The sequence below is a fragment of the Sinocyclocheilus grahami genome, unplaced genomic scaffold, assembly GCF_001515645.1.
Source record: "Sinocyclocheilus grahami isolate Dianchi unplaced genomic scaffold, SAMN03320097.WGS_v1.1 scaffold8.1, whole genome shotgun sequence".
Taxonomy (NCBI): Eukaryota; Metazoa; Chordata; class Actinopteri; order Cypriniformes; family Cyprinidae; genus Sinocyclocheilus; species Sinocyclocheilus grahami.
The window spans coordinates 2,436,338-2,447,683 of NW_015505187.1; the positions used below are offsets into that span (position 1 = coordinate 2,436,338).

The 11,346-nt window shown below is 38.7% G+C and overlaps 1 protein-coding gene across 1 annotated transcript; it reads left to right on the forward strand.

Moving 5' to 3' along the window:
* The first annotated feature begins 580 nt into the window (after positions 1 to 580).
* ccdc146 (coiled-coil domain containing 146) lies at positions 581 to 11,332 on the forward strand. Its single transcript, XM_016280107.1, has 17 exons — positions 581 to 592; positions 914 to 1,206; positions 2,588 to 2,645; positions 3,101 to 3,277; positions 3,368 to 3,441; positions 3,528 to 3,755; positions 3,860 to 4,046; positions 4,827 to 4,919; positions 6,063 to 6,233; positions 6,635 to 6,723; positions 6,853 to 7,017; positions 7,132 to 7,356; positions 7,447 to 7,675; positions 9,538 to 9,657; positions 10,080 to 10,217; positions 10,520 to 10,768; positions 11,071 to 11,332. The coding sequence occupies exons 1-17, from the start codon at positions 581 to 583 to the stop codon at positions 11,269 to 11,271; spliced, it is 2,709 nt and encodes a 902-aa protein (XP_016135593.1). The 3' UTR covers positions 11,272 to 11,332.
* Positions 11,333 to 11,346: the final 14 nt, after the last annotated feature.

Here is an 11,346-nt window from a genome sequence, read left to right on the forward strand (position 1 = left end):
GCTGTGGTGTTCTGCAAAATATTGTCTGTCTGTCATCATTCATTTATTCATACTGTCGTGTTTGCATTACGTATTGCTAATGTGTTTGCATTGGCATAGGATCATTTGTTGTCACAAAGCAGTGTTTTACTGTAATCTTGGCTGTAATACAAACAAGCTTTGTTTGGGACTTTGGTGTCATAAACTGTAGTATTTATTTAATCTTCAGCAGATGTGTCGAGACGACTGCCAGAAATAGCTTCACAGTTTTGTTTTGTTTCTTTTCCCCATTGAATTGGTGCTGCAATTTTCTGCAGAAGTCTGTTATCATCAATATACTCCATTTTATACTCCTTTTTCTTTCTAATAGATCAGCACAGAGAAATGTTATCTTAAACTGCCTATTGTAAGATGTGCTCCAGTGTCTTACTTCAAAGCTGGTCCTCCACATGTGTGCCTCATGATTTCCCATAAACTTGACAGTAACCAGCTTTAAGTCTCCTGCCTTGGCTCACTGCAGGAAGTCTCTAAATAAAAGTGCTATAAATTAGGAAGTGATGACACACAAGCTGCTTCTCTAGAAAAAGATCTTCAACATTATATGGATCCTTGGGTACGAACTCTCAAACCTTGTGTTTGTTTGTCTCCACTATAAAGGAGAAAACCACACGTTCAGATTTTCTGTTGATAATCAGAGATGCTTATATAGAAAACGTCAACTTCAGTGGTCAGATAAACAACACTCAAATCTTAGATCCATCCTTTCCATTCTGCAGTTCAAATGCAAGTGGCACAGATGTGGATTTGCTCTAAGACGCACCTGAAATGAGTCTCCGTAAATCCCCATCAACCTGTTTGGCTTTGAAATGCAATTAAGCTAATGTTTATTTGGCTGTTGGATCATTGATAGTTATTTTTTCGTCTTTGTCCTCAGCTGTTCTCCATGGGAAAGATCAGCGGTGAGAAAATGGCTCGTCTTAGGGCCAGCTTCAACCTCTTACATGAAACTCTAAGAAGTTCTCAGGAAACAGAAATGCATCTGCTGCAGGAGGCAAAGGCCTTACACACCACACTGGATCAGCAGAAGCAGGAGCTGGAGAAGGCCGAGCTGTTTCCTGAGGGACCAGACACAGAGGTCAGCAGACTAAAACAAACGCTTCTGCAGTACTACAACCAGCTGAAGGAGGAGGAAGAAAGAGAATACCAGATGCAGTTCCAGTTTGAGTGGTAAGCTGCTCTGCAGGACTATACCAAGATGTGTGGCTCTGCTTAGGCTCCATTTAAAATATGCAAAAAGAAGAGGTGTTTGGTACTTTATCTGCATCCCTCCGAACACTCGCCTCCATGTCCGAAATAAAAAAAAGAACACTGTATGCTGAGTCATGGCTTCCAGACAGTGTTTGCTGACCTTTTTCTAAGTACCTTTTGTAACAACCATGTGAAATAACTTTAAAAAAGGCCAAAAGCTACTAATAATCTTAAAAGGATAGTTCACCTAAAATTTTAAATTCTGTCATTAATTACTCACCCTCATGTAGTTCCAAACCCGTAAGATCTTCAGAATACAAATTAAGATATGTTTAATGAAATTCGAGAGCTTTCTGATCCTCCATAGAAAGCAACGCAATTGACACGTTCAAGGCACACTCACAGAAACATAGTAAGGACATCATTAAAACAGTCCATGTGAGATAAGTGGTTCAACCATAATTTTGTGAAGCTACGAGAATACTTTTTGTACACAAAGAAAACAAAAATAACGACTTTATTCAACAATTGTTCTCCTCCCAATCATCCACCATTGTGGAGAATACGGCGACGTGTGCGTTCCTCTGCATGTAAACAACACATGCGCATGATGCTGCTGACATAGTACATGCATTTGCTGCACCTTGTTTTCGAATTTGGAAAGAATTTAAATTTTTGCTTGAACTATCCATTTAAATCAGGCCTGTAATATTTTGGTGTGGTAAATTAAATTGATCAAAACCTCACTGCTTCCATGGCATTATATGTTAAAGGTGCCACAATCAGTCAATCAAGCAATCATTAAAATATTTCTAATTGACAAAAAGCACCCAGTCGTAACAGTGAATTTACTGATTGTGTTAACATGTTAACAAAAAATGTATGATTTAAGAACTTCGAAGTTTGAACTTCTAAAATGTCTGTGAACCACTGTACTAGAGATGCATTTTATGTTTGTAAGTTGGTTAGACAGGAATTCATACGGCAGGCATATTACAGCCAGATGTAGTTTCTTTCTTCATCCTTAGACAAACTGACATAGATTCACTTTGCACTGCATGCTTTTGCTCACTGTAATCTCCTTCTTTGTTGGGGCAGTTCGGTTCATGCTAACAGCAGTACTTGCATTCAGCTACAATATTTGTACACATGAAAATGTTCAATAACCCTAGCCACATTTATAATTGTGAAATATCCTGTGTGCTTAAAAATTATAATTTTTTTTTGCTTCTCAAAGTTTGTATCATGCATATTTGAGTTCCTTTTTGTAGAAATTGCTTCATATCTTGATTCTGTTCACGTCCTGATTTCTGTAAAATGCATGAAATTTGTTTCACAGAATTTTGTTTCTCCTTTTTAGTCTAAAAGAGGAGAAGCTCTGTCTTGAGAAAGAATACCAGGAACAACCTAATCCATCTGTAAGTATTGCTGGGACCATGATGATTTAGGATGAATTCATCACTGGGTATTCCAGACAAATCGTGTTGTTTCACTAGGGAGACTGAAATGCTTCAAAACACACACACACAATTCTGCAATAATAAAACATCAAATCTTTCTACTTCATCTATAATTCAAAAAGGTGCGTGTAGAACATTACACAGAAACTTTTTAAAATTATTTTATATTTATATTAACTCATTTCAATATTTATAAACAAGTTATGAATGAATATATATATTTATCATCATGATTAATGATCATCTTTATCACAGCTGAATATTGTAAAAAAAAAAAAAAAGCAGAAATTGTATCGGCTCCTTTAGTTTGTTTCAATGTCTTGTTTATTTCCATGTTTAAATCTTAGGTTTTTTAATATGGTCAAATGTTTGGGTCTTACTGTATATATTTATGTTGTCCTGTATGTCTTCAGGAGCTAGAAAATAGGTACATTGCCATGAAGAACAGTTGTGAGGAGGTGAGGAAAGAGGTGGTTCAGCTTAGACAGGAAGTGAAGACTTTAAGTGAGAGCATGGAGACTCAACACAAACATATAAAGAAAGAACAACATGAGCTGGAGAAATTAAAAGATCTTGTTGAAAGCAATGAGGTAAGCAAGACCTATTAATCACTAGGCTGGAGTATCTGTCCTGTGAACTTTGGGATGTGGATTTCACAGGGTAGCAATGTCTTTCACCAGGCTGAGCTGGCTCAGGTGCTTCTCATACCTGTTCAACTGGGAAAGGAGATCGACAGGATTGCCCACAAGAAATCGTATGTGGCTTGTTCCAGCAAAGTTACACAAAACACTGGAATTGTTTGACTGACTAATTTGCACTGTATCTGTTTGCGTGTCATAGGGAGCTGGGGAAGCAGGTTGCAGTAATAGGGCAACACCGTATGGAGCACATGGAGCATCAGCAGAGGATGGAAGCTAAGTGCGAGGAGGTGAAGGAGGCCAAAAGAGAGGTGGTACGAGAACTAGAAGGCCACAAGTCTCAGCTGGTGGCTGCAGAGAACAAACAAGACAGACTCCTCAAAGAACTGCAGATGACCAAAGAAAAAGAGGCCATGTTCATGGATCAAAGGTTGGAAGAAGACATCTGTTTGCAAATTAGTCATATAGCTGTGTTATAAGTCAAATAAACAATTTTTTGCGTAAATCTACTGTATTGATTGTTTTGGACTGCAGGGGTCTGCTAGATATCAACATGGAGCAGATTGTTGCTGAGTGCAAGTCTCTGCGTGATAAACTGGCTCGAGATACACGGCTGAAAGACAAGCTTATGCGAGCCCTGAAGAGGAATGAACTGCAGCTGAAACAAGCCAGAGACTCTCTTGCTAACACTCAACAGCAGCATGAGAGGATGCAGGCTCAGGTGACTCAAAACGCATCTAATATCTAATAACTACATTTAGACGCTCACCTTTAGATGCAATATTGCTGCTTACACACAGTCCTAATAAAAAAAAATCCTAATTATATCAATAATTATACTGTAAGAGTGTTTTTCAGATTTTCCAGGATTTTGTAACATTTACGCAAATATTTTGGGACATCCTACATTTCAGAATTGCAGTACAATCATTTCTTTCTCACGTTATGTATGGAACATAACGTGATCATGGTTATTTTATAATAACAGGAACTATTAGTTCCTTTGGATTTTAGAGATTTTTGTTATGCAAGAGAAATGGCGTGGTAGCACTTGTGCGCAAACATCCAGTTACGCCATATTTTCGCCATAATCTTTTCAATACAATAGAAAAAATAACAGGAAAAAAAGGAGACATTGAAATTGTAGATATGATCTTTTATGCTGGCTTGAAGTGTATATTAGCTGTCAAAAATACATTTGGGAAGTTGATGCCCTGTGGTTTGACACGCTTTACTTATATAAAACTATTTTAAACAGCATTATAGTAATATATGGTAACATTATAGTTTTATTGTTAGTATGCATGAAGCTTTATGAGCTGGCATTAACTGAGAGCCTACAATGAATATTTTATCACACTGTTTAAATCTAGTGAAGGTTCAAAGGTGATCTTTAAAAACTTTTACACCAAAGAAATTGACCCAAGATACACTTTCTCTTTTAAATTATAGTCACATTTAATTTGCCTGTTTTATATATGTTGTTTTATTTTTTGTGCAGAGAGAGACAGTCCCAGAGGGTGACTGCTTGTTGCAGAGAAGAAGAGATGTGGAAAAGGAAGTGGAAAACCTAAAACGTAGTTGGATTAGCAAGGTATGTACAGAATGACAAGTGGCTTTCAGTTTACATAATGTCTAAATGGTGTGGCAAGATGCATTTCAAAATGAGTTTCCCCTTGTCCAAATACCCACACTTTTTCATTCCGCGTCGCCCCATCCAGCTCGCTGGATCTGCTCCTCTGCTATCAACGAGAGGAATGTCTGTACTTCCTCAACAGACCACGAAACAGCCACTTTTTGGTTGTTAAAAAAGGTGCGCTTGTTCAAAACAGTTGCGTTCGATTCTTCGCTGGCTGTGCTGATTTAAATCTAGCGGTTCTGTTGTGTTTGTGACGCAAGTTCATTGACGCAGGTAGTGACAATTCTCTCCGGCCAATCAGTGATCAGCAGAGTTTACACGTCACGTTTTGGTAATGGTACGGTTCACTTGGAACCTCAACCGAGGCGGTACTAAAAAATTACCAGGTACTGTACCCAGTGGAAAACCCCCCAAAAGTGAACCGTACCGTGCCTTACCATGCAGTTGAAAAGCGCCATGAGTGTGTCCCATCAGTTAATGAAAAGTTCAACATCCTCACTTGAACACTTGGGCCAAATACAGGAAATACGTCATATAAGTGGTCAAGTGCAAAGACCGCAAGTGTGGGTATTTGGACAAGGCATTTGTGTCAGAGTCCCTTTAAGGCAAGTCATGTCACTCGGTGGCCATCTTTGAAACGCCTCTCGGGCATGCAAATCCAGCTCCTATCTCTTTGAATGGGGAAACATCAAATTCTCCAAAACTGTTCACCAAGCTTACAATTTAAATTTCGTATTTGAAATCACCAATCACCAATTAAATCTGACAACATCTATCTCATAAATGTTGTTTCTTTTGCTCAAATAGTGTTAATTATTTTTCAGGCTAGACAGTGCGCATGCGCATGTCTTAAACGCGCATCTCAGAATGCTGACTGTTTCTATAGCAACCGGGACTTCTAACGGCAGCTGCGGTGACACGCTGACTATTTGATTTTCATTGGTTCTTTTATTCAGACAGGGCTTCCTTCGATAGAGCAGCCATACTGAGCATTGCATTTCCCTACATTCAAAACTATAGGAGTGACACGTCTTGGATATTCTATTGTTTGTTTTGTGTCCATTTGTATGTTTCATGTGTGTATGTGTGAGAGAGTAGCAGTCTGTGGCAGATCTGAAGGTCCAGCTGGTTCAAGAGTACGTGGAGCAGGAACAGGCTTTGATTAGAGAGTCCTATCGCCGAAGAGACGAGCTTCATCACCTTCATCATCTCATACTTATCAAAGCAGATGAAAGAGAGCAGAAAAGCCGTGAGCTGCTCAAAGCACAGGTTATATACTACTTAATCCAAAACAGTTATATCAGCATCACTGTTGCCCTGTGATTTTATTTCTGAGCTCTATAAGAGCAACCCAACTAGAAATTAAAGTCCTTTCAGCATTTACTCATCCTCATATAATTTCAAACCTATCTATTTTTCTTTCTTCTATGGAAGAGAAAAGTAAGTATACAATGAGAAGGGCCCAAAAATGCCAAAATGCACCATACAATTTAAAAAAAATTGCTATATTCTAATTCCATATGTATTTTTTAAGTCTATATTGATTTCAAATGTTGCCTATTTCTCATGCGGGTTTGGAACAACATGAGGGTGAAAAAATCACAACAAAATTGTCATTTTTGGGTGAGCTATTCTGCTATGCTTGCTTGTTGATATGAATGCTGTTGCAGCAAAAATATAAGCGTGCCAAGCAAGATCTGCAGGGGAAAGGACTGGTTATTCAAGAACACTTGAAACAGACTCAAGAGACCCAGTCAAGGTATTTACTGGTGATTGACACGTCCTCTATAGACAGGCTAAAACTTTACCTAATATAGAAAGAATCAAGTTTGCTAGCTTGTAGTTTGTTCAGTAAATGTGTACTTGTGTGACTTCTTACCCTCACCAGGCTGGGTGTGTTTGCTAAACTATATGAAGTCACCAAGGGCGAGCGAAACAAATACCTGAGCCTGATCCACATCTCAAACCAGAACCTGGCAGAGGTGCAAGAGAAGCTGGTTAAACTGGAAGAAAATCTTAAGACACTGCAATTGATTGCTATCAACAAAGACAAGTACCGTAGCTCTCACGTTATATGTTATACCTAGTATTTTGTTTTTACAAATTACAATCTGTCTACGTCACACCGTAAGATAATGTTTGGTTAACATGCTTGGTTTCACTCTAGGTTGCTGCAAAAGTCCCGTCTACAACACTCTCACAGCTACAAGCTCAGAGACCGTATGAAGAACGAGCTCTCACGGGTGTTACAGGTTCTGCAAGAAATGCACCAGAAACGAGAGGAGCAGAAATTGAACCTCGGCAGGCTCACAGACACAATCAACATGCTGGAGCAAGAAAAGTTGCATATGTGCAAGAGCTATGAAGCTGCTATGCAAGAGCGCAACCAGCGGTGAGAGAACGTTACAAGATCTGTCAGGTGAATTCTCGTGTCTGGGGTGGCATTTGAACCATAACTTTGTATCTGTGTTTGTGTTGTCAGGGCCGTGCAGCTTGTAGAAAAAGAGCAGGAATTGTGTATTTTCTATGAGAAGCTAAATGTGCTGGTGAAAATGATCGAAGACAGCAACCTGAAGATACAGAACATGGAGGATGAAATCAGCAACCTGAAAATTGAACAGAAGGAGCAAGAAAGACAGAATAACTTTCTCAGGAATCAGTTGTCCAGCAAACGGGCACTGGAGGAAGAAAGCATCCTATTACAGATACAGGTACCTGCATCTCAGTTCTGAAACCACTGTGCAACCTTTGTCTAAAACAACAATGAAAAAAGTGAGTGACTTCTCAGGGCATCTTCCAGCTTTGGGTAAAGCATCCAAAGAGATGATATATCACAGATACATAAATAAAAAAAACAAGTTCCAACACCCTATAATGCAGTGGAATGTAAGTAAAGGTTAGATTGTATATACTATTCCAAACATTAATTGCCCTCTAAAGTGGCACACATACTCACAGATGTGCTGTTTTTACCATTTATAGTTCCTTCTGAGAGATAAAACTGATATAAACCATCTTAGCAAGAATCTCCTTGATAGTTTTATACCCCTCTGTTTAATCAACACAGTCTCTTCATATAAACATCTACTGCATCAGAGCAGAGTTCTCAGAGTTACTAGTTCTCATCCTTGCTGTAGGGCTTAAAGTAAGGGTAAAACATATTATGTCCCCAGACACTGTGTGCAATGCCAAACTATAGTTCAATCCCAATTTTCTTTCACTACATTTACATTTGTCTCAAATTCCACATAATACTGATGTTGAGAAACACTTCCTGATGATCAACACATTATTGCTACACTGAAAATGTCTGTTACACTGCCGTTCCAAAATTTGCGGTCGCTAACATTGGTCATTAAATTAATCAATAGTAACAGTAAAGACTTGAATAATGTTACCAAATATATATTTTTAAATAAATGCAGTTCAGAACTTTCTATTAATACATGTATCATTTCCACAAAAATGTTAAGTATAATCAGCTTTAATAAGAAGAAAAGGAAATGTTTCTTGCACCAAATCAACATATTAGACTGATTTCTGAAGCATCATATGATACTGAAGAGTGGGGCAATGACTGCTGAAAATTCAGCTTTGTCATCACAGGAATAAATGACATAAGACTTCTTTCAAGAACATTAAAAAAATCTTACCGACCCAAGCCTTGAACAGCATACACTTATACTTGGTGTACAAACATAAAGTTGTTGTAAGAAGAAATGAAAGGTAAGAAATATTTTTGTGATGTGATGACCTCTTAATTCTTACTGTGTATCACAAGGCGTCCTGTACTAACACAAGACTCTGAACAAACCAAGAGAATCAGCCTACTCTTAATGGAATGTCAGGACAACCGCCAAACAGAAACAATAAGACTCAGACCCCAAGCATTGTCTTCACCAGCCCACCTTCTATTATTGTGATGCATTAGAATGCTTAAGAAGGCTTTTATTCTTCAGCTTGCAGAGAACTAAAAGATGACCTTTATCGCCAGCCCTTGGCCTGTTTATTGTGGGCTCCAGCTGGTGTTGCACGTGTCACTCTCCTCGGCTGTAGTCTTGGATAACGTTGATATCTTTCAGGTCTTTCCCAGATCAAGTCCACTTGAACATCTAACTTGTATTTCAGCTTTTCCTCTTTGTTGAGATGCTTAACACTGGGTTTTAATCTGGCGGGGCCTAAGAGACATTTTTAGATTATAATTTACAGTATAGGCAAATTATTAATCCAGTTCGGTTGGCTTTATTATGTTTTGTGAAGACATTTCCAATCATTTGGCCTTCAATTGAGCACAACAAAACAAGTACCCCACGTCATGTTGACACCAGATGATTTCTCTGTTGTGACATAGCCAGAAGCCCTGCAATGTTGTCTTTAGTGACTGAAAAGCACAAAAGACCTGTCCTAGCCGCCAGCCTGATGGCTTTTAACCAAATGACTCACAGAGGGATACAAACACACTCACACAATACACACAGTCTGTGCATCTGTGTAATAAGAGCAAAGAGGCTTTAAATGAGTCCACTGTTTTAATTGTGTCCTGATGGTGCGGCTGTTTTTTTCTGTGCCATAGCTGTCTGAGACGAAAGACAGACTGACTGAGCTTGAAAAGGCTTGTGTGAACCATACCAGAGCCAGAAAACTGAGTGGAGAAGATCCGTCTCCTGAGGAGCTCATCAAGAAGATTGAACAAGTATAGTTGCAGTCCACATGAAGGGAAATATTTGGGGGTTGATGCCTTTTTTGGCAGGGACTGTCCTGTTGGTCAGTTTCACTAAGCATAATCACCCAGAACAAGTGTATTTGCAGAATTTATATTTATTTGTAACACTTGATTTCTTAATAATAACAATAATGATAAATAATTTTCATTGTTTACACATTTTATTGCATAAAATTATAATTATATATTTTTTTCAATAAATATTATATAAACATTATTATTATTAATTATTTATATTCTAGACCTAGTTTGTTATACATATATTTGTACAGCATATATATTTGTTTAACATATTTTATTGTTAGAATAGTTGGAAAAATATGCACTCATATAGATAAAAAAATCTAAATGAAAAGTTAATGTCACTCACTTGTGTGTGTGTGTGTGTTTAGTTAGAGGTGCATTTGACAGATAAGGAGGCTCAGCTCTTGGAAATGGAGCTTGTGTATGAGCAGGTTACACGCCTTTCCCAGCGCATCCAAATCAAAGCTGAGAATGGTAAAGAAGACACGCTGCATCTGGCTAAGAAAGTAAGTTTACAGACAGATTTACTGTAACACTGCATAGCAACATGGTTGGTTTTGCTTCAGGACTCTTTAAGGAGAATTTATACTGGACCTCAAGTGGTAAACCAGAATACAAAATACTTGATGCTTTGACACCCTGCAGACCTCATGGTCTCCAAAAAACATTGGCTGCCCACATTAATGAACCATAGCAAGCTGTCCTTCAGCTTAACTAAACCTCAAACTAATGTGCTGTTACAGTAAACACATAAGGTCATGTAGCCAGGAGTTTTAGCAAATTCATTTAGAACATGTTTGTGTTTTAGGTGAACGAGCTACAGGCTCAGATCAGGGAGCGCACTCGTAAAATTATGGCAGTGGTAGCAGAGCTGTCCATGAGACAAGCGGAGTGTATGACCCTACAGCAGGAGATGAAAGAGAAGGAACTACAGCTGGACTTGTGTCAGAGGAGTGTGGAACAAGGCCTGCCCCCCTCAGACAACATAGAGAACGAGTGGCTGCGTTGCCTTCGAGATCAGCACAGACGCCAGGCAGACGCAGAGGAAAAAGCCAGGGTAAGCTTCCAAATGCACTGAAATCTTACAGTAAACATCATTAAATATGAAATTATGGGTCACAAAGGACACATTTTCATGAGATTTGTCCTTATAGAGATAGACATTTTATGAACTTCTCGGTTGTGATCAATGTATTTAAATTAATTCTACCATTACAAGGACTGTCTTGTTGGATCAGGTCTGTGCTAATGCTCCGTTTGGAATCGTACTTTAATTGAAATATTTAGGTAAATATTTAAACCACCTATTAACATCATGTTTGTGTGATACTGATGTATTTCTATGTTTATGCTTGTTAGCTGGCTGAGGAAGACGAGTGGAACCAGCTTCCAAACGGTGTTTACACCACTGCTGACCTGCGACCCAATGCTTACATCCCCACTGACGATCCTTTGCCAGTGCCCAAACACTACGGAGCCCTGGCCCCCTTTAAACCCACCGAACCTGGTGCCAACATTCGCCACATCCGCAAACCAAAAAACAAACCTATTGAGATCTAGAGTGAGTCTGCAAACTCATGATGCTTACAGACACAAAAATAAAAGTCCAGATGTGCTCCCATTCCTGAGGAATCT